A 24730-nucleotide genomic window follows, 5' to 3' on the forward strand; every position below is an offset into this window, starting at 1 on the left:
TTAATTGATGTATTTTAACATAGACTGATGGTTTTTCAAAAAAGGAGTGTTGTTTGTAATTAAAACCTTTAGTTCAATAGCCCAACGAATTCTACAAATAGGTTTTTAGCTATTCAACAACCTCAGATGTATTTTTAGATTTTTATCATCAGTGGTTATAATTTAGCAGAAAATAAAATATTTCAATTTAATTTACAAAGTCTTAGATTTTTGGAAAATATTTAGTAGTGTTAAAAAAATAACAAAAAAATATTTAAACATTTAAAAAAAATTTAAGAACCTCAACATTTTTTTTGATGATATCTAATGAATTAAACTATAGTTTATATACTTATAAGTAAACTATGTTTGTTATTTTAAGTAGATATTATTCAAAGATTTCTGCTTAAAATAAATACTTTATGTGTTTCACACTCTTCTTGCTACGTGCCACACCATTATCTACCTCCTGTGCCCTCAGTGGGCGTGGCTGATTCAATAAAGTGCGTGTTCCCTACAAGACTGTGTGTGTGGGCGTTGCAAATGCAATAAATGAATGGCCATTAAGCAAAGCGCAAAAGGTTTTTTAAATTATGCGTGAAAATAAATTTTATGTACATCGAGTATTAAGCTGGGGGCGATCGCTGGTGAGGTGGGCGTGGCACATGTAATGACGTGCCCGCCAGCTCCGTCGAAAATCGGGGAAGCTCGGGGTACGGCAGTCAACAAACGCTAATTGAATAAAGTCGCGAAAGGCTATGCGAAAAAATCAACATTTAACTTGTTGCAAGTGATTAAGCATGGCGAATTTAATTAAATATGAGTTGCATATGACTAGAGGCGAATTCTTACAGCAAATCGGTCTAAAGCCACCATAACAAGCGCAAATAAAAATTGGTTTTCATATCTACAGTCAAGAGTAATCATTTCAGATATGACTAAGTGGCTTTCGCAAGTTGCTGACTAAATTATACAGCGAAACCGTTTTTTCAATTAGACAATTAACGTTCTCTTTAAATTTTATGACCACGCAGGCGAAACAAAAAGTTAATTCAATTACCATGAAAATATTTTTGTACACAAAAAAATTAGTCTAGTTTTTAGTAAATAAATTTAATAAAAAATACTGATTGTACCTATGTATATGTAAATTGTGTTTGATATTAAATATAATTTTTAAATTAAGTTTTTATTAGTATTTACCGTATTCATATTTTTTGTTTTTTTTGACAGCAACAACATCAATTTTTCTTACAATGCATTTATGATATTTTTCGTGAAGTATTATTGAAGCCAATCATTTTTTGGTGGGAAACAAAATTCTTTGAAAGCATCTGAGAATTAAATTTATTTCGATTTTGCAATTACCGCAATAAAAGAAGTTTTCGTCGGCCGTATTTAATTTTCGACATTTTACAAGCACTAAAAGTTGGTTAATTTCTTGTTTAATTGAATTAGCAGAAGCGAAACGAAGCAAGTCCAATGTTTTGAGGTTCCAGCGCAAATTTTAAGGCAGCAATTACGTGGGAAAAGAAGATTTTGAAGGCAGAGGAGGCTATTAAATAATTTTCGATCGTCGAGGGGTGGATTAATGGGCAGGGCTTTAACGGCCCAAAACCAATATTTGCATTGTTGAAAGTCTGCGACAACATTGACGAAGCGGCAATGTGTTTGTTGAATATTGAATCATAATTAAAATTGTTTAATTTAAAATTAATTTTATAAGCAAGCAAAGGCCGCTTCTGCCGCCATTTCCTCCCACGACATGGAATTATACAAACATTTTTATTAAAATGACGACCGCCGGCGGAGACAAATATGCAAATTTTGCGGCAAGTGGGCTGGCGGATGGGCTGCTGTCACGCGGATGGGTGGTGACAGTTTTCTGGTATTTGTTTTTGATACTTTAATAAACATTTCATTCGGGTATCTTTGGGCCACTCGAATAGTGCAAATTGCAACACAAATCCCATCAGCCTACGCCGCCAGCGGTAATTATGCGAATTTATTTCAAAATGTATTAAATACGCGATGACACAATTTTAATAGCTTTCCTCTTTACAGCAGCGCAGAAGTAAGCAAATAATATTCAGGCAGCGGAAAAATGAAAAAATGTTTGCTTTTAATTAAATTGCATTCGGCATTATTTATGAAAAAGTTAATTAATCTAACGTGGCGTGAAATCGAGGATTACACAGCTCTCTTCTAAGCCAACTGTTCGTTAATTGCTAGCCGGCAAATTAATGGCCGGGTTAATCTGTATTAAGCCGAACTATAATGCAATGACTCGAGAGCCTTTTACCCTTGCGATCGGACAGAATGAGTTTGGCATTGCGCAAATTAACGCTGAAAATGATATCCATATGAATCAATTGGCTTTCATTAATTAAATGCACTTCTCTGGGGCTTAAAAAAAGGTAATTTATTGAATTTGATACGCGTTCCACAACAATGAACACATTTTATTGAGCTGATTCGAGATTAAGTTCGTCGACTTGTCAAAAATAATTTGTAAAACATAATTGAAACCGATTATTACTAGGAATTTTCAATGTTTAATTATTACAATGAATTTTAAATGCTATTATTGCCTATAAAATTATTCATTTTTCTATGCAGCGTTTAAAAGCTTTAGCCTTTTATTCATATTTTAAAAATTTATTGAAATCGTGCTTTTTGCTTAATCGAACAATTGGGTGAGCAGTAATCGCAGAAGCTCAATAAATATAAAATGACATAATAAAACAGAGCAATTTATGTTGAATAAAGTTATTATTAAAACCATTTATATTTTTCTGGCCTTAAGATTATAATTTAATTTAACTTAATATTTTAGATTGACCTTTAAAAATGTTGAAATTATGTGTCCTAAATATTTAATTTTTTTGTTAGGCATAGTAAAGTATTTCCATTACTATATTTAAATTATTTCCTTATTTTAGCGCTCCTGCTTTAAATTTTAAATATTATCTTTAGTACAATATACTTTGTTTAAAATGACAAATAAATAAATGAATATATTTTGTTATTTCTTGATTGTGATATCTCTTTCCGTTAGCTTTATGGTATATTTTCTTAACAGGTTTATCATTTTTTATTCTTTTTTTTAACAAATTGCGGTGGTCAGTTTTTCTAGAACCCCTATCGCCTCTTTAATCTCTTTGATATGCGAAACGACCATTGTATAATTTATTTTTAGCTCTTCATTGGCAGCTTACCCGATTCCCCTGTATTTTCCTATCTTCTGCCGAGTTTGACTTGTCATTCATTCTGTTTGTAGTTAAACCCTCCACTTTGCTCATGTGATTCGCATGGTTTATTGTTGCTGCGCCTATTTGCATGCTCAACAATTTGAAATTGTCAAAGACGTGCAAACAGAGACGGATAAAAGTTGGCCGAAAGAAGTTTTCCATCTCAAAAGTTGTGCCGTCGTGTTTACTTGAAGCAATGAACTGCAGCTAAGTGGATGGCAAGTGTTTATATTTGCCAAAAATTAATTTAATTTTTGAGCCCAAAAGGCGGGGGAGGGTCGGATGACAAAGCAGTTAATGAATGAATGCCTTGCAATATTCATTTGTTTTGGCCATTAACGGGGGCCCGAAAGAAGTCGGGCCAAGTATGTGCTTTAAGCCCAAAGCTAAGCCGGAAAAAGTTTTCCCCCACAAAACAAAGAAAAAAGATGAGGGGAGTGGGTTCTTCTGGCGACATGCAATGAATATCAACAGATTTTTATGAGCCACACATGTTTAGCTCTCGTACTGTCTCTTTCTACGCCCCTCTGGCCATCCCTCTCTTGCTTTCTCCCTGACTTTTCTTTGGGCTTTCCACCCTCTGGTGAAGAAGTAGCGAATCCCCCGACTGTCCATGACAGAGATAATGATTAGTGTGATGTGCATAATAATCATTCTCATATTCCACGATTAGTTTCCAATTCATATGCGTCTGCCTCGCTTCTCTGTCTCGTTCTTTCCCTTTCTTCCCTCTCCCTCACGCATGGCTTCTTGGCCACTTTTCCACCTTGAACGCGTGTACAGGGAAGTGTCTTCAAGGTGACCAAGGGATAATTATTCATAGGCTTAGGTATATTATTTAAATTTGTATACTTTCTGCAATACAAAAATTGTATAATAAATTAGTAAGAAACTTTAAGTAATTTGTAATAAATAATTTTAATGAATATTTTCTCTATACTTGTTCAGGTTACTGTTGCTCCACTGTAGCCATTTCCAGCGTTACGTTGTTGTTATTTTTTGGCGGGCTAACAGGCAACAGAAATATTACCACGTAAATTATTAATCAGCCGAATGGGCCGCCCCCCCGCCATCCAAAAACCCTGCGTAGCATAAGTTCCCGTCGATTTGTCTGTTACTTAACATGCATAAAATGTTTCCATGAATACATCAAAATATTTTCGCTTTGGCAGCGGCAACTGCCAGAAGAGAAGCATTAGCCATGGCCCCCAACCTGCTGGTGGCTGGTTTTGGCCATTGGCTTAAGCTGGAAAGTGTCGTCTTGTCTGCTTGGCGATTCCGACTGCGAGCGCATATTGTGCCTGTTTTTTGAGCAATTTGCTTTGTGATTTTATGCACTTTATGATTTCCTTAATGGCGCAGTCGGTCGAAGACGGTCGCCAGTTGCCAGTAGCCAGTTACGAGTTGAGTAGGTGGCTGCCAGCGGTCTGTATCTGTGAGATACGTACTTAAAGTGCTGTTATTGATGGCTTATATGGACAAGCGCCTCGCTGAAGTCACAGATTGGTGGCTGGTTTTTAAACAGACAGGGCATTAAGTTTATTTTCTCAGGGTTTTGTTTGTTTTGCAAGAAGATTGTAGGTCTTTTAAAATTTTTATAGTTTTATGAAGATATTTAATTTTATTGTAATTTAGTGATATAAACTATGATTAAGAAGAAAAAGGCAGTGGAAACTAGTATTTCATAACCATTTCGAGATGATAAAATACTATTTAAAATTTTCATGAAACTTATGCTTTGTAGTTCTATTTATACCACCAAGGCGCCACTTTTAATATTAATATTTACCCTCTGATGATCAAGTGAACATTTCATCTATTTACTGAAAAAGTAACACATAACATTTAGAGATAAACGCTTTGAAATTTCTTAGGTTCCATAAGTTTTTAAACAAAGCTGTAAAACTTTGAAATGGAGATACGAAGTTACAATATGAAATATTAAAAAAACTAATTTAAAATTCCCAATTTATGATTAGGTTTCTGAGAGTACCACTTATGAGTGCTGGCACATAAGGTTCCAAATTAACGGCATGATAAGGTGCAGATCGTTACCCATTCCGAGCTTACACGGCCCTCGACTGCACTTAATCTGCAAGTCTGTCGCCGTAATTGTTTCCCCCGAAACTCCAGAGAGTGCTCAGAATGCAGTGCCCCCCAAGGTGGGCAGCCACAGCCACAGACACACCTGTAATTAAGGCCAGGTGGACTTTGGAGCCCTACAAGTGCCGGGGCCCCATCCTGACCACTGGCAAACACACAGACCGACAAACATAAATTTCCATTACAATTGCACAAACGTCACATTAGACGCTATCAAAGCGCAATTTGCAGCGTCTACTAAATCAATAAGCCAAACTCGGCAACCTAACGGATACGCACATTAGCATGCACATGTGTATTTGGGCAAGAGCACTTTGCATGCAAGCCGTCCTGCAAACATAATAAATTGTAACGCGCTTTACATTAACATTTACATAATCGCAATTAATCGACAACATTGCGGGCCGTATGCGTTGGAGATCCCGCTCGAATCCCGTCGCCAGTTTGTGCTCCAATCAATATTAATAACGATTGCACTGGGCGCCCCGTTTAGGCCTAGGGCCCCGCTTCCCACTCCCAACCCCCCATTCTATCCACCTCCCCCATCGCAACGATAATGGACAATTTGCCGCTCCTAACTTGGCCCGAACTTGGGGTAGAGCTTTTGGTGGCATAAACTGTGCCATTTACGGATTTGTGTGACTTCCGCCAGCCGTCGGCAGTTGGAGAACCGAGAAGTGGGGGAGCCAGAACCGGGAAATGAGGAGTACGAATCCGGACTGAGAACTTAGAACGGAGCCAAGCGAAGAGCAAGATGTCAAATTGTCAACGCACCTTTGCCGTCTCATAATCTCCAGGGGGGTTATCTATGCACATGAGCTTAAGTACAGTCCCAATTCCCTAAAAGGCACTTAAACATGACTGTTTACAAGAAAGTCTAGTGTATAGAATGTTTTTAGTCCTATATTTAGGAATAAAACTAGAGATAAGTAAAATTGTATTTCTTAGGTGATCCATAAAATTAAAGCAAATACTTTTATTCATGTTAATCATTTATCATTCATGAATTGTAGTACTATTCTAAATAAACATATATTTTCTTGGAATCATTAATTATCAAATTATTTTATTTACTTAAATTACAGCAATATTTTTGTTTAACCATAAGATTTTGTTTATATATGTTTTAATACTAATTTATGTTGATAATTACCAAAGGCCTTGTTAATTTTTTAAATATTATTATTTATTGTTTTAAAATTTTTGTTTTTTTACGTACTACATATTACATGGATTATCAGAATGCAAAGGACGCAAACCAGAATGCTTATTAAATATCGACTGTGGCTATGTTTCGGAGAGTGCTTGTTTGGATGGCTATTGTTGCTAGTTTATTTGCAATTATGCCAACTGCCAGCTGCCTGCACATTACACGCTTGTCATAACTCTGCTGCCAGGCGTATACGCAATGTGATTGTCAATTATTGAAGCAATGTGGAGACCACCGAAGCACCACAGGAAGTGCATACATATTTCAGCAGGGCTTTTGGCCAGATTTGGCTAATTAGCCAAATGATAGAAATTGATTGTCATAGCCCGAATTCAATGTAACACTGCTGTTAGCTAACAGGGAGACCAATATCGTAGATGCATATAACAGTCCATGCGGAATACCTTGTTGATATCACAAATAACAAAAAAATAATTTTGTTAAAACTATATTTAAATTACAATATCTTTAGATGAATTCTTAAATCAAATTATTTTGAAAAATAAACTAAAATGTTGCTGAACATTTTTTTAAATTTCCCGCACATGAAAGAGAAAGTTTTTTCGAAGAGATAAAAGACATATGCTTCAAAGAGATACATTCTTGTTGCTCTCTTAACCGGCTTCGTTCGTTTTCACGAAACGAAACGAAGTACTTTTTCGTTAAAAGTATCTCGGCGCGCGCTAACAGTGTTTCGTCAAGTATTAACGGTGGCTGTGTTATGTTAAATTTAAAATTATGTTGGCGCTAAGAAATGATTCTTTATTTTTAACATGTTTTGTGATAATTTCAAACAAAATGGATGGGTAAAACATTTGTAAACTCTTTAATATATTTATGTTAAATTTTGTTATTTTCATGTTGGAACTTCAAGAACAATTTTTAAAACATAGCTTAAAAAACATGTTTCTCTTGTTTAAAAAAAATGTATAAAAATTTAAATTTATTATAGTCGGTTTTTAATCATAAAATCGACAATTAATTGTTGACTGCGGAATTACATATTAAGAATAAACTTTTTATGTTGTCTGCTTCAATTTTCGACTTCGCTCTTTTCAAAGAATACTTTCATAGTTTTCCTATAGTTACAACTTTTTAAAGAAAGTCGTAAAAGGCACCCTCAAAAATCTTGTTAAATTTTCAACTGCTTCGTGCTCATCCCGCAATCCATCAGATGCACCTAACATTATGCTTAACATTCCGTTGCCGAGTGCAATTCTGTTGTGCATAACAGTACTGTGCGACTTGGGACCTCTAACATAGTTCGCTTTACAGGCGCATAACAGTCAAATTTTAGAAGTCGAAGCGGAAAGACGTGTTTTGCCCACGTCCACTTTTTGCCGGTTATTCGGAAAATCGCAATCGCATCGCAGTTATCGGATGAATCCACACAATCGCACTGATAATTATTTTGGCCAAAAAAATTAACACAAAGCGCAGATCCGAAAGATACGAAAAAAAACCTCACGGATTGCGAATTTGTTTGAATGCCCGCGGTTGCGTTCGTGTGCGTGTGAGTATCTGTGTGAGCAGCGCGTGTAAACAAATGAAAAGACCGAAACGAGCGGTGTATCTTCGGCTCTGATAAGCTGACAAGTTTGATAAAAAGCCAACACATAGTTGTTAACAGCTCGCAAAACACAAGTGCTACTGTATAAAAGTAATAGAAAAGCGCCGCCCCCTTACCCCCGCCTCTTAAAGGAAATCCAAACAAATAGCCGGCTAGTGGAAAACAAGTGAAATTCAAGATACAACTGTAAATACGGCGGAATTATAGGAAAATATACATAATACCGGCGATATCGCTGCAAATTAAGGCCGTGAAAAATTCGCAGAAAACAACAGCAACACAACAACATCAACAACAACAAGCAATTATGGTGTAAAGTATACGACTAAAATCTTATCGGTGTGCAATCGTTGTTGCTATTATTGTTCTATATGCTGGTTAGTTGAGTTGTTGTTTTTGCCTTAGCCGGCGTCGCGGCGGTGTTAGTGTGTCGGTGTGTTTGTGTGCAAACGAGTTTGCAAAAAAGGCAACAACAAAAATTGCAGTTACGGTGGCAAGTGTTGCAGATACTCCAGCAACAGCGACGACGACAACAACAGCCAGTTAACCAGGTATGGTGGCCCGAAAGGAAAATGCAGGAAAATGCATACGGAAAAAAGGCAAAGCAAAAGACCGAAATTGAAAGCTCATTAACTCGGTAGTGCGAAGTGCGGCTTTGATTTACCGCTATCCGGTAGACAAGTGCAATTTCTAGCACGTCCGTTGTGAATCACAAGCCAGCCCCACTCATCACCACCACCCCCTGTAATCACGGGTACTATGAGTAATAGATGTTGAAAGAGAATCGTAGACAGAGAAAAATTGCAAGAACTTTTGTTATTCTCAAAATAATGGTATTAAATATTACCATAGCCATAATACCATAATGGCGTTATCATCAGTGGCTCACTTAATCACTTAGTTGTCAAACATCGAGTTAGTGACATTTATAGTTGAGTCATGATTAGCATACAGTAATAAATATTAAAATGGCAAATAAAGTACATAAAATATAAATCAAGAGTTAACTTAAAACTATTTCCTATTGGACAATTAAATGTTATATGAATCTATCTGTCTTAAATTGTAATTTAGTCAACATATCCGAAACAGTATCTTGGGATAGTTAATAATAATCATTTTATATTTTCTTAAACTGCCTATGTGCGATGGCTTTGACAACATTATCAAACCGGTTTTTTATTATTATTGTGAGCTAACCTTATTGATGAATCACTCCAAAGAAAACTGTAAATTTAAAAAGCTACATAAAATAAAATTAGCATTTTATATTTTGAATACCAGTTATTCATGCTCTGCTTCTCTGGAAGTGTTCTGACAATATCATTTTGGCACTACCCCGAAAACAATCCATTCGTTTGGCACAACAAAAAAACCCCAGTGATAAAGACTTTTATGACATTTTTCCTCTGTGCACTAACTTTTGCCCGCACTCATCGCTCGCCACAGGCCAAAATCGAGACGTCTAATCGGTTCCGTTCCAGATTCTCGAACTGTGACTATTATTACAGCGAAATATTTTCAGCTGGCGATGCACTTGCATTTGCATTCGCATCGATCGGATCACGTACTCTGAGTCTGATTCACGCCAGTGTCTGGATAGTATTCAATTTGAAATGCGGTTGACTCGCCGGCGCCGCCGCCGCCGCCAATAGTCGTATAAATATGAATAGCCAAGGAAGCACACCATTATGGCGATGGCTGTTGTGTGCGAAGGCATTTGTATATATTTGCTGGCGGATCGAACAGCCAATGCACTTGTTCTGCGATTAATTCGAATCGCTTTCAGCTCGGCTTGCACCGGTCTCCCCTTACGCCTTCCCCCGAATGTCAACACAAATGGAGGGGCACAGGTTGTCATATAGATTGCGGACCGTATGGTGTGCGGCGGTTCTTGGTACACTAAATATTTACTGATAGCTTCACTTGCAATCCAATTACTCAGTGCTGAGTGTTCCCGCAGATTGGCGTTAATAGTGACGGGGGGGTGTGGGGAGTGTAGAGGAATGTGGTTAATACCCGCTAATGGTTTTCAAAATCACTCTCGCCTGCAGAAGAGGCAGGACTTAGCCTTATTTATGGGTCCAGACCCAATTAAAGGGGACGCCACATGTGCTGGGGGGGCCGAAAATAAAGTGCCCCCGTCGAACTGTCGCCTTGATATATAATACATACGCTCGGGGGTCTTTATTAATATTTATTTGGCTGTACGAAAATAAAATAGAGAACATAAATAACGCTTTGTTTATAAACACACAAGCAGTTTGCCAACTAAAAATAAATGACGCGAACGGCCCAGCACAAACGCAAGGGAATCTCTTCCTTTGTTTTATCTGCCTTCCAGCAGTTTTCCATCTTCTTCCGGCTCGGATTTGGACTTGCCTGTTGTCTTGCTGGTCAATTTGTGTAAAATGGGAAATGGGAACTGGGAAGGAAGTCTCTTGACAGAATTTCCGAACTTCCTTTGCGGTGGCATAACGTGCATATAGCCTGCCAACAGGTACAAATCCGGAGAAACATTTTTGCCGTAATATGAATTAATTGCTGGCAACCGCAAAGAAGCCGCAGGAATATGTCGAACTTCATCCCTCTTTGGATATTTACCCCAAAACTGTGGCTCTACACGGATAGAAAAAGGCTTGAGTATTTCAATTTAGTTAAAGATTGAATCAACAAAAATCAATCTATATTTATATGTATGTGACTTAAAGTGGAAATAATTTAAATGATATAACATATTCTTAGATATCTCATAGGCTTGGGAGTGTATCTTACAGATACCCTTTTTTCAAGTGTAATTTGATGTAGGAGCTGTGTCGAATTGGGTTTTGGGACTTTGTTGCCCGTTTTCAATGTTTTCAATGTCAATCCGCGTGTAACCGCAACAGCAGAAAATTAAATGGGGTTTTCTAATTGAGAATGCGTGCGCCTGCCATTCCTAGAGGAAAATTCCCACTCGAATTGGAATGTAAACAAAATGCGATATAAAAATAGACGGGCCACGAACATTTCCCCTTTCATTTCGGCTGCCTTTCCTCCGGAGCAATTCACGTGTGAAATGAACAAAGTGTTGATTTGTTTCTGGGCTATATGCCATATATGCTCTATATGCTACCATGGGTGCGAGTGCGAGTACGAGTATATGTGGGTGACTGAACGCTGGAGGATGGGAGATAATACGAGCAGGAAATAATACAATGTGAGAAGAGCTTGTCCCCTTTTGCGTAGGAGCAGGCAAATCAAGTTCGGGGAATGAAATTCATTTCATTTCAGTTCGTGTTGCTGTTGCCATGTCATTGTGCACAGCAAGAAAGGGGTGGAAAGAGGTGAAAATGCATCTGAAAATGGCTAATTTCGGAAATATTACATAAAATAGGGTAGTAAAGTGTGTTAGTTAGCTTGGCAACTTCAATTTTAAGATCAAAATTCAATTATGCTAAGCCAAGTACAAATATTCTATCTAAAACTAGTCCTTTCTGATCAATTCTTTAGTTTTATCTGGTCGAATGATACAAGCTTAGTATTATTAAAATACTATATATTATGCTTTTCTCTCCGTGTGCCTATCCCCAAGCCAAAGAAATGGAAGATGAAAAGCAGCTACAAAATCTCACAAATGCAGGCAAAGACCCGTTGGACTGCTGATGACGTTTTCACTGACTATTGTTGTTGCTGCCGCTGATGTTGCTGCGGTGTCTGCTGATGTTGCTGCTGTTGGTGTTGCTGTTGCTCTCGGCTGGGTGCAACCCAGACCAAGTCGCAAGTCTGACTGTCCGTTAAGGTCGTTGCGATGCGGTTCTGTTTCTGTTTCTGATGGGCAGCAGCAACAACAATCAGCGGCGGCAGCAGCAGCAGCAGCAGCAACACCAGCGACGGCAGCAACATTTGGAATCCCGCGCTTTCTGAGCGCTTAAAATTCCGTTTCGAAAATGGAAAACAAAACAAAAACAAACTGCTCGAGACTCCGGCTCCAATTGCGACTCCAAACTCGCAGCCAAATCAACTTGAGCGCTGAAGTGGCCACGCAGCAGCAACATCGCCAGCAGCAGCAGCAGCAGCAGCAACATGATGGAAAAAGAAGGAGACAACCAGAAAGGGAAAAAAAATTAAAATTAAAACGCACGTAGGCAGAAGCAGGAAGATTCGGGGGAAGTTAACGTTGTTGTCTGCCCTCGTGGCGCGTTAAGTTGTTGATTGAAGGGTATTTGAGTAAAGTATCTTTACGTGTGTCTGCCATGGATGTTGCAGTTGCCGCTGCTGCTGCTGCTGCTGCTGCTGCTGCTGCTGCTGCTTCGGCTGCCGCTGGTGCAATCATAAATGCAGCTGGGCGGAGTGGCAATAGAGATTCTTGGGGGAGAAAAGTCTGGCTTATGTGGGTTTTTGCTTTTCGGTCTGCCTGTGGGCTGGGATTTTATTATTGCTTTTGCCTTGCTGCCTGGCCCGCGGCAAACTTAATGAGCAGCTGTACCCGAGCACGCTCCTTTATTTGATTTTACTTGAGCGATAACGTGGGGGAAACTGGGTTACCAGTTAATTAGACCAAACAGCCATTCCCGGCCAGACGCAAAACGCAAAGTTCAATATGAGAAGCGTATCGGGTTTCCAAGCGAAATGCGAACCGGCCATCCGCTCGTTTCATGCTCAGCCAAACCCTTTGGACAAGGGCCAAAAACACACCAGACTGGACCCAAAAACTGTACCCCCAGAAGTAACTTTTTGTTTCGTTTCGCTGCCCCGTCTCCCATTCAATTTTTTTTTCCATTCTATATACATATAATACAAACTTGTAAAAACGTCAAGCGATAAAAATGTTCGATAATCAAAATGAAAACGACCGCCAGGGGATCGGAGCGGGGGCGATTGGATGGCTGACAATAAAACAGGAAGAGTTCAGGGCGCAGGACAAGTGTGTGAAAGGTTCGGGATGAAAATGCCTTCGAATGCTGCTGGAAAATCAATAAGCCATGCTTATTGTCAAAGACCAGGGAACAGGCCAACAAAGCGAACGGAATAGACCAGAACAGAAATGATATGGCAGACACACAGAGCCACAGACAGGGGCAGAGACTGTGGCAGTGGCAGGGACACATGGGGCAGAGTCAAGAACATAAAAATGCCATTGACTGTGGCCCATCGTCTGTGATTGTGATAGGGAGAGGTCTGCACAGGGAGAAATATATGGGGACTTGATCCTAAAAACGGAAGAGCTGAGGTCAGAATGATAAGCAGCTGAGAAGATATATTAAGACCTGTTTTCCAACTGATATCTTCCAGTTAATATTTGGAATACTTTCTTCATTCTTAAAATGCTTGATAAGTGAATTCATGGCTTTTTAATAAATTTGCAATTTGAAACTATTGCCTAATAATGTTTTATACTTCTAAACCCTAGAATTTCCCTTTGTGCACAGCTAAAAGAAAAGATATAGCTTGCAGTCTGCTTTTTCCATCATCGGCGACACTCGCTGGCTCCCCACATAATTCTCCCACTGCCGGCTGAGTAATGAAAGTTGCTTTTACCCGGGCCAACACAAATGCATTGCAAAGTTCTAATTTGGCCAGAAAAAGAGAGGGAAACCGCTGCCGCATGCAGCAACAAAAACAAAACTGTACCAAAAAAAAAAAAGAAACAGAAAATACAAAAAACAACGAAGGAAAAAGAAGTCAAAAGCGCACACGGACGGTCAACGAATTTGGGTTCGGCTTTGGTGGTTCTTTTTCAGTTAACACGAAACGTTGTGAAAGAGCCCGGCTCAAACAACAACAAGAAACAGGTAGTAAAAATCGACAACAGACCGGGTTTACACAGCTACATGTATATGTGTGTGTTTGGGCTGGAAGGAAGAGTGAGCGGTGTGGTGCAGAGGAGGGAGGAGTGAGGGACAACGCTTAGAAATTAAAGAAAAACACAGGCTGGGGCCGAGCTGTGGCCGAAAACCCTGGTCCGTGGCTCAAAACCGAGCCCCTGTTGACTATCATAATAATAAAATTCGAACCCAACACCGACGAATGCATGGTATACGCTATAAGGTATACGTGTGTTTCAAATTGGGGTTACTGACCCACAACTGTGTTTTGATAGTGAAAAAGTGTTGAGCTTGGCTAAAACGATCCGAAACCGATATGAAAATGTACACAGGCGAGGGAAGCGGGGATAGTCGGCTAGCTGGGAAAACGAACTTTGCATAGTTCCAAAAAAGTAGTTAAAAAAAAATGTGGAGAATTAATAATTCTCGAGCTGATGAGTCGGCGAAAAAGATGGGGAAAGGCGTACTACGAAAATGGAGCGAATTGCCTAAAACATAATTGGGGCTAAGCAACAACTATAGCAAACACTGTGATTAATGTTTATATTTGCACTTTTTTTTATTTACAGAAACCAACACACAACGCCAGCCACAAAAATATTGGGAAATGCATTCATAAATGAGTCGAGATAAATGAAATCCAAATGAAAGTGCTGAAATTAAATAAATTTTAAGTAAATAAGAAACCACAAATACCACAATTTAATAACGAGCGTGTGCCAGTGTAGATCAATACGTAATAGCTATATATTAACCATATATAGGCCAATAAAAGAGTGCTAAAATGCTGTCCCCCGCAGCATCGGTCATCGTCGCGATGCATAAATCCCTCTGAAATCAAAATTAAACCAATCAAAATATATCAGCGTAGTAAATCAAATCAAAATTGCATCAAACCCACACTCAAATTGTTGCCCGATCAACAGTTTGAGTAAATAAATATTCTTCGAGCCCATCAAGCACTGAACAACGGCCTCAAAACGGAGTCCCTAGAGTTTTTGCCCTGCGAGGAAGAGGATTTCGAGATGGATATCCTACCGAGTGGCAATATCTTCAACGAGTTGGAGCGGATCTGCACCACCGGCTACTTCTCGTCACAGCCATCGATTGAGGATCAATGGCAACAGGTTCGTACTGCTAAAGATGTGTAAATATGGGAGTTGAACCTGATATCATATCATATGACATCATAAATATGATATTTGTTTATCAGATTGGTCTAAAGAAGGAATTACAAATGGATTTTTAAAATGTTTTATTAAAATCAACTAGTCAAAATTGTTTACCCAAACTCAAAACTAAGTGCTAAACCGTGGGATATATGTTATGTTAATATATCCTAAAATCCTCTCAAACTTTCCGAGACTTTTCTATAAATAAGAAGTGACCCCTATTTGAATTTAAACATTTTTTGGGCATTCCTATTGTGCTTGTGGCTTTTAAACCCATAAACATAAATCAAATTTCTTCCCTTTCCACTTTCCTCTATAATTTTCCCTCCAGTTGACGTCACCCCTTAGTTTGGTTCGTTATTTATTTAGCATTTAGGCATTTATCATAGACTCAACTACTTAGGCGAGTCAGCGGTATTTTATCGAAGCATTAACCGACTTTGGGCGGACTTCCTTGGAAGGCATTGCGCAATACTCGATCGGGAATCTAAAGAATTCCCCCCAGCCCCCATGAAAGCTTTTCTTTTTGTTGCCGATCTTTTGTTTGTTTCTCCGGACTGGCCAATAAAAAATGAATGAAGCGAAAGCGTTTCAAGGTCCCACACTCTCGAATTTACCTGAACGAGCGTGTGCTAAAATTAAATTGCTAAAAATTATAAACTCTTGATAAGCGAAACTGTGTGCGCATGCTGAGCGTATCTGCGAAAATACGTATAGATGATGCATATAGGGTATACTCGTATGTGGGCAAAAAGCGAACCGAATAAATAGATGCCGGCCCATAAATAAGTAAAATTCGCCAGCAGTCAGCGACCAGCGTCGGTTATCATCTGAGGGCATGCATAATACATATACTAAATACATAGCATGTATACTTATACTTTTTGCGAATTTTTTCGCACACTTAATATGCATATGCCTGGCTGTGTGTGTGTGTGTGAGTATCTGTGTTTGTTTGTCAGGTTTTTCCTTCTCTGCTTGGTTTTTATTTATTTATTCTATTCTTTTTGGCTTTTTTGGCCGCTCTGATAAAACGAATCGAAGCCGCCGCCAGCTGATTGCAGACAGCTTTGTTGGCTGGCTTTTTTTTTGGCTCCGTTGTTTTGCTTTTCGTTGTATTATTGTTAAGAAATGCCACGGGCAAATTCTGGTTGGTCTGGTGTTATCAAAAACCTGACGCATAAGAAGATTGTGTTTCGGTTTCGGTGTCGCTTTCAGTTGCTCGGCTTTTTTATACATTTTGTTTGCCCATCAAACGCAAAGTCGTAATTCATTCGGCGAGGGAAATCTGCGATAAGACCGAGGGCTCTGCGCCAGAGGCTGCTCCTTGAACCTCCCACCTTGCATTCCGTATCTTAAATCTCCTCCACCAATCCATCCCAATCCACTGGCTACCGCACCAATTTAAAGATACTTTTCACACCTCCAGTTTATTTGTTTAGTGTGCACACACACACCACACTTTGCCGAGTTGTCTGTCTGATTTATTTTATTCATTTGCTGCATGCCTCAATTGAAATCTCAACTAGTGCCAGCCGAAATTCAAGGAATGTGCCAAAAAATAGATTTGCCAAATCAAAATATTCAAATGTATTCCCCATGCGAATGTTAAACTAAAATTAGCAATTCGCTTCGATACTCAGCTGGCCTTCAACTTTAACTGCTAGCCGCAAAGCACACAGGCATTCCGGGAAATATCTTAAGTCAAATTTGGTTTAAGTATTATTACCGGCCAAGAAGCAAGAAGCAGGAGCCAAGAGCCAAATAAAATAAACTAATCTTATCGTCTGCTAAATTTGGCGCTGTTGTACACGAATTTCACCGAATTTAAATTCCTTTTTGGCCAAGAAAAGGGGCGCTGTGTTTGCAGCACACGGCAATTAAGTCAAAGTTCCCATTTGAGTTCGCCTCTCAGTCTGAGTTCCCGATTCTTCGTCTGAATTGGGAGTCGCAGTTGAAGACGCAATGCACTCGTTTCATTTGCACAACTTAAAAACTTTTAATTGAACTCGAGCACACATTTTTGCATAACTTTTCGTATTTTGTATTGCCGCCAACATCGTTGGGGGTTGACGCTTTTTTGGTATTTGCTCTGCCCCGTTGGATTTAAGTGCTGTTGCATACTCTAAAAAATAACTGACATTATATTTATAAAAGAAAACGGGGTCTGAAGTTTTTATGATCAACAACATTTCGATTTATAGTTTTTTTTATGGGTAAATTTATAGCTAAATATGTTATTTGATATGAGTCGTAAATTAAAATTAGTTTTAGTTTGCAATGCATTCTGATAATAATTTTTCATTTAACTGATTTTGAATACACTTGAGCGATTGATTGAAATAAAAGCTTCTACTAAACTAGATAAGTATTTTTACCCATTTTATTTAGTATATATATTTAAGAAAGAGCATTTCCAAGTTCGCTTCCAGCCTGCCTGAGCCATTTAAGCGTTTTATTTCTTCGGTTAAATTTGATTCGGGGCTAAAAACTTTAAATTGCAGCATTTAATAAAAGTTTCGGCGGGACATGGCAGGTGGTTGGGTGGGCAGAAAGGAGCCGCCGTTCGAATTGGAACTTTCTCCGCCCGACCTTTCACCCAGCCCACAGCTTTCAATCCCCTCCCCCATGGTATCTGTGTCTGTAAATGTATCTGTTTTGGTGCCTTTTGTAATTAGAACTTGCGGATGTTTTGTTTATTTCCGTTGACTTCCGCCTGCTTCCGATGCGGCGGCTGCGTTTTGCTGTTGCTTATTGTTTTATTGTAATTGTTATGGAGGGGACTGTTATGTTATGGTTATGATGCGTAATTCGGTTCGCCGTCAGTCAGTCAGTCGGTCGAACACTTGAGCCCTCTCATTTGAACAGCTGCTGGATCACAATTGCTCCGCCGATGGCAGTGGCAAAAACAAACAACACCATGCCGCATCAGCATGCGTATTATATATGAATTTACATACTCGGATGTACGTATCTGTGTATCTACATCTATTTCTTGAGCTCTCCGGGCATGTTTATCTAAGCTGTGAAATTATGCTGCACACTCAAAACAATTCGAAAGCGCAGAGAAAGCAGAAATATGCTAACGAAAATAAATACAAAGGGGTAGGGATTGCTTTGGTTTGGTATTTGGTTTTTACTCTTAATTTATTTCACATGCTGTATGCTACGGATTGATTTCGATTCGCTCGAAATGTGTTATTCTTTCATTTCTGTATAAACACCCGAACCGAACTGAATTTTCCCTTTGTTTCCATGCGTGCGGAAAATAGAGGGTGGGACTGGGTGGTTCGGAGCGCTCGAATGCAATTCAACTCTGCCAATCTATTTGTGATTAATTTCATTTATAGAATTTGGCGATTTGCATGTTGTTATAGAATATTGGTTTTAATTCAAGCGTCTAAGCGGATTCGATTGGATTTTCGCTCAGTTATCAATGTCCATTGATGTGGCTTTATCGCAACGCCACATTTGCCACTTTTTGAAGCGATTACCCGACTGCGGTTGCCATTTAATGTATTTAAATTATTTCGAATTAAGCCGCTTTGTATGTGCAAAAATAAAAATGGATTTATGCGTTACATTACTGTATTCGCGCTCGGTTTTGTTTTTGCCCGGGCCTGAAGTGCCGAAATCAGCGACGACAACCCCTGGCCGCCCCGCAGACAATATGCAATCAGCAGTTAACATTTAGCACACGCAAAAACGTAACAAACAAAACCCAAAAATGGCACGTACAAAAAAAGAGTGGCAAAAAATGAGGGAATGGCGAGGTAAAAAGAAAATGCCCCCGAAAACGATGCTGCCATTGGGAAATTCATGAAGACAGATGCACAAACACACATAGACTTACACCTAATAAGCCAAAGCAGAGCGACGCACTCACACACACCCACTTCATTGGTTGCACTGAGAGAAATGGCAGGGCGTTAAGAAAAGATGCTCGGAAATGTGACATAAGCATAAATGTGACATAAGATGAATAAAAAGTTCAATCTAAAAATAAAGATTATCTAAAAATTCTGAAAAACATCCCTGAAAACTCAAGTATTTTGGATATTTATTGATCGAACTCTATCATTAAAAACTGTTTCCAAGCATATTCAAATATCTAAGATCATTATAATAACGAAAACTTGTAAAATGTGTTTCTGAAATCTTTTATATATATTCTTTAATGCAGTTGTTTTATAATGTTCTGAATAATATTGAAAATCATTCAAAACTATTCTCAGTTGATACTTTTATAAGTTCGAGATTGAAATAAAAATTGCTTATTGTTTTTGATTTTTTTTTAATACAAATTTTATGCTGTAAATAACCTTTAAAAATTACTACAATTATCGGAATTTCTGTCGTTGGAAAGCCATATTAAGGATTTTAAAGTAAAGATACCATTTGTAAGACAAAACTTTCATTTTCTTTAAGTGTATTAGCCATTTCTTGGTCTCGCCGGGAAGCGAAGAACAGTTATTTTAGCAGAGCCAGCAAAAAGAGCCGAACGAGCCCAGAGAAGGAAGTGGAGATTTGGGCGATTGGGGTTGGGGCCGGGGAAATCCGAAATACGTGCAATTGCTGAAAATATGCTCGACGTGAGGGGCAAGGCAAACGTGCGGGCCAGGCGTCCGTGGGCCTTAAATACTTGCCACCATGCGGCACTCCCCCTCGAGTTCCACGCCCCTCCCCCGCCACTCCGCCCCTCACATCCCGGAATCCGACTAAGCAGCAGCTACCACGTTTGCTACTCCTATTACCCTCAATCATTTATCATCTGGGCTGCAATTAATCATCAAATGCGCGCTCTCGCATTCGCACCCACCCCGCACGACGAGTCCTTTTATAGTTTTTGTGGGTTGCCCTCTGGATTTATGCTTATAATGTGGAATGCCAGTGTATGTTTATCTGGGCCCGGGAGTGGAAAGTGGGGGGTGTGCGTCCTCTGCCACAATAGATGCTCGTGTTCGTATGTGCCGCACATAGCTCACAGCTCACATTTAACTATGCGACAGCAGTGGCAGCTTCACAAGCACCAACAGTCACTGAGAAAAATAGTGTTGATATCTGCCCCGAGTTCTGGCAGTATGCACAGTCAGCTGATGAGTAACCAGAGCTATGAAGATGGGGAATCACCACTTAAAAATTAAAAACAAAAAAGCACGAATGACTAGTTATTGGCATTGACTAATTTTTATAATCAGTTGTAGCTAAATATAGTCGTATTTTTCTTAAATTTTATGCCAGTTTAAATTGTTATGAAAAATAGGAGGTAAGGAATATGGGTAGTTTACATTAACTTTAACATGATTTAAGCACTTAAAAAGTTGGATGATCTCTGGTTGAAGATGTGGGGTATCATGTAATTTCAACAATCCTTACATTTTTGTGATTCCCTCGCCTTTAGACACTCTTTCTTGCAGTGCACCAGCGCATTACGGTTCGCTGCTCGATCTGGCCAACAGTGCTCTCGGTTCTTTCCCACTGGTTACGTGCAAGTTTATGATATGGCTCGTACCGCCTCGACTCGTTTCTCGGCTGCCTTGCGGTTGGCCTGGCACATTGGCTTACTGCCATCCTGCAGTTGTGCCACACGCAGAGTTAACCAGAAAAGTTGCTGCAACTTGCGGCCGGCAAACCAGACTCAGACTCAGACTCAGCCTCAGACTCCGACTCTCAGCCTCACACTGAAAACTCGAAACCCCAGAAACGCAGACTCCGTACTCGGGATTTTCTTGCATAACTGCGATTAGTCTTTCAGACCCGCTTGAAAGGTGTCTCTTTGGAGCGGAGAAATAGGGAAATAGAAAGGGGAACATGGAGCGTAAAAAATCATTAGAAATGGTCAGGCATGTAATGGTTCTCGGGGGGATTACCTTGCCCATCTCATTCCTAAGCTGATTAAGTCGGCCCAACCTCTGGCATCCATTTGCCCGGCGTAACCCTTTCTGATTCCGTAATTATTATAATAATCGCTGAGAGCATGTGGGCTCCACTGGCCCACAATTGGACGTTATGTGACACCCGCCCAGGAAATTTCCCATCCTTCTAGTTTGCTGTTTAAACGCAGCCACCCGCATGCGTTTAAAATTCTGCACAGCTGTTGGGGCGCCTCATAGTTCGCAGGAAAACGGAAATACGGGGGGAAGTTCACCTCAACCACCGCCTGAAAAGGAAACTTTGCGTGTGTTTGGTTGCTTACTCTCTGGGCTTTTTTTTGCAATGCAATGCCTACAATTAGATTGGCAAGGACTCGTCTAAATTGCGCATAATTGAGTTGCCGGTTGTCGGCTGTTTCCTCGGCTTCCCAGCCATTAGCCGTCCCTTCTGGCCAGCAACTTGAGCTGTGAGTCAGACTGTATAAATCATGATTAGGTCTGCACTTTGTACTTCGATCGGACCCACTAACAGATACAAATACCCCACGATGATTCGGTCTTTGGCCAGGCCCTAGCCCGTTCGATGGCATTTGAGCTTTAAGTTTGAATTATATCCATTCCTAATTGGCTGTACAATTATGTATGCTTCGGCTGCTGCCTGATAAATTTGTATTTATTAGACTCATACATCAAGTTGGCATCTTTGTGGGTCTCTCGTTCTGTCGCCCCGCCAGAACTCTCTTATCCTGGCATCCCCATCATTATGTCGGTATATCCACAGTGCTTGTGGATGTGGATGTGGAGGATGCTGCAGCGTGGCATGTATATATGGTACATATTTGCTCCTAAACCCATCTCTTTTGGCATTCGAGGTTGCCGTTGTCGTTGGTTCTTTTTGCTCTTTTGCTCCTCGGGTCGCAAGATGTGCGCCGTTGATAAAGTCTCTTGGTAATGAGTGGATATGTTTCGTATTAATTACAGTTGTGTTTTCCCCCCACCGAGGACCCATCTCCAGCCAGTATTTCCTGCCTTGTTAGCGAGCGGAGTTCACTGATTGTGAGTCGCTTGCTAATCTGACGACGTGGGCTGGGTTGGCCCCTCCCACTTTCCCGTTGGAAAAATCCTCCTGTGTGGGTTGACTCTTAATTTCCCTCCACCGGCACACACAGCCTCACGGATGTAAGCAACTTCTGGCCATTAAAGAGCCTACCAGCGGCCTAAAGTTGGCCCATAAAAACGGACCTAAGCAATTGATTGATTTTGCCTGCGAAAGGGCCGCTCTTTCTTTTTTTCGCCTGCCCATTTTATGTCCCAAATTAATCTTTATTGGCCCCCACTTCGCCTCGCAAAAAGTGCGATTTCTGGCATTAAAAAGGCCAAAGCACCGTCCTGACAAATTTTACGAGCGGCACAAACTAATCCTTTTTTAATAATGTGTATGCCCGAGGGCCACTCGAGAGCCACGTGCCTCAGTCCGGAATCTCCTTCCACTTCCATCTTTCATTGCCAACTCATTTGAGCGGCAGATACACAATTTCATTATGCCACAGCCAATTGCACACTCATTGTTTTATTTCTTATGTAAATTCCGAATAAATACAAATGCGAGTGTACGAATCCAAATACAAATTGTTTTCCATTTCGTCGGGTAAACAAGCAGAACGCGCCAAGCCGCCATCGTCAACGTCTTGGGCAAATGTTTCGGCCAAAAAAAGAGCGAGCTGAATATTATGTAGAAAAACTGGAAATAAAAGGCCAGCAACCAGACCAGAACCAACCACTAGCAACCACCCCCAAAAACTGGAGGGTAGGACCAGAACAAGAGCCCAAAATTGCACGAACGTTTTTATTTTGAAAATTGTGTATTTTAAATTTTTAGCACACTTGCTGTTTTGTTTAATTTTGCACACGTCGAGACGAGTGGGTGAGTTTTTCGTTCTTTTTTCGAGGGTGCCAGCGGTGCGTGTGCGCTTGGGTGAGTCGTACATAATTTATGGCACGCAAGCGGGGAAACCAGAAATTAGGGGAAATATAGCCGAGGGTTTTCTACCCTTACGCATACCAAAGTGATTCATGGAAACTTTTTAGTTAGTTTCCAAAGTGTTTGATATTAGGGCAGGCAGGGAGGAGAAAAATGTAGGGGAGGTAAGAATACGGAATGCTTATGAAAAGAATACATGGTTTTTTCACTCCACTTATATTACATTATACTATATTTTTCTAAACTCATAGAACTCCTGTTATAATGCATACAAGGAAAACGACAAACAAGATAATTGCTAAAACAGAATGGAAAATTAAGACATTATCTTCTTGATATTCAGATGCAGGGAGGTTTGAATACGGAATGCTTCTAAAAAGAATGCATGATTTTTTCACTCCACTTATATTATATTATACTATATTTTTCTTAACTCATAGAACTCTCTGGTACAATGCATACAAGGAATAAGACAAACAAGATAATTGCTAAAACAAAAGGGAAAATTAAGACATTATCTTCTTGATATTCAGATGCAGGGGAGGTATGAATACGGAATGCTTCTAAAAAGAATGCATGATTTTTCACTCCACTTTTATTATATTATACTTTTTTTTTCTAAACTGACGTAACTCTCTGGTACAATGCATACAAGGAAAAAGACAAACAAGATAAATGCTAAAACAAAATGGAAAATTAAGACATTATCTTCTTGATATTCAGAACCATCCCTGCCTATCACATGGGAATCTCTCCAACGAAAAGACTAGCCAAACAGCTCATCCCATTTGAGCTGTAAGGGTTATTGATATGTCAACTGGATGACAGGGACTACCCTTCGAAAGGGCATCAAAATGTATGATTGCCTTGTACTTGGGTTTGTAAAGCGCTGGAATGGGTTTTATTTTCTGGTCGGGTGCGGGGGTTGTTAGACGCTAGACGAGCGCCATTGCTGGCAGTCTGGCCTAGTCCTCTGGCCACCCCCACCGCAGGATTTCCCTCGCTTGGGATGGTGAAAAATTCTGGCGAAAAATGTATGTCAAATTTCGGGGAGGGAGGGGAAAAATGGGATGTGCGTGGGATGTTGGTGGCGGCGGGTGATTTGTGCGATGAGGCTAGATGTTGGGCTCAATACAAAAGCAGTTGACAGTTGTGCCCAAAAGTTGTCAGCTGCCCCGAAACGGGCTAATTAAAGGTTTGTATCATAAATTACATTGGCTAAGCTTTGCCCCCATCTCTCCAGATCTCCAGAGGGCAGAGTTCGGTTCTGCGACCTTGGAGAGGCCCTCGGGCCGCTGTCGTCTGCCCGTTTGTCTGATAAGTGATAAGACCAACTGGCGCCAATGTCTTCCGCCCGCCGAATACTTCCTAATTCCCAGCCATAGGCGACAATGATAACAGCAATTTGTGTGTGTTGTTTTGTGCTGTGTGTGCTGTGTGTGCCATGTGTATACAAAAGCAATTTTCGGTGGCTGACACATTGGCCATAAAAGGGATCAGGACTCGGCCGCCTGCTCGCACATGGCGGTAAATTGTTTTCCCTTATTTCTCAATATTTTCCAAGAGTTTTCCTTTATGTCTGCAATTGCAGGGCCAAACGCCTTTTGTTATAGTTTGAGCATGGTGTTGATGTTTGCACAATGATAGGGGCGTGTCGAGCCATTGCCACTGGCATTGGGTGCTAAAATTTCGATGCTGGCCGCCGGCCATGGGTTAAGGGTTTGGGTTTTCGGTTCCGATTCGGATTCCAATTGATATTGGAGTCGGGCATGGAGATGGGGTTG

At 40.0% G+C, this 24730-nt stretch overlaps 1 protein-coding gene across 1 annotated transcript in view; it reads left to right on the top strand.

Annotated features, from left to right (window-relative positions):
- The first annotated feature begins 7845 nt into the window (after positions 1-7845).
- LOC108022533 (Krueppel-like factor luna) overlaps positions 7846-24730 on the top strand; it is a 111678-nt gene continuing 94793 nt past the window's right edge. Inside the window, exons 1-2 of the mRNA XM_017091510.3 lie at positions 7846-8664; positions 14490-15047. Coding sequence (XP_016946999.1) covers positions 14946-15047 — 102 coding nt within the window. The 5' untranslated portion in view covers positions 7846-8664; positions 14490-14945. The remainder of the gene's footprint in view (positions 8665-14489; positions 15048-24730) is intronic.

This window comes from Drosophila biarmipes, chromosome 2R (genome assembly GCF_025231255.1).
Source record: "Drosophila biarmipes strain raj3 chromosome 2R, RU_DBia_V1.1, whole genome shotgun sequence".
Taxonomy (NCBI): domain Eukaryota; kingdom Metazoa; phylum Arthropoda; class Insecta; order Diptera; family Drosophilidae; genus Drosophila; species Drosophila biarmipes.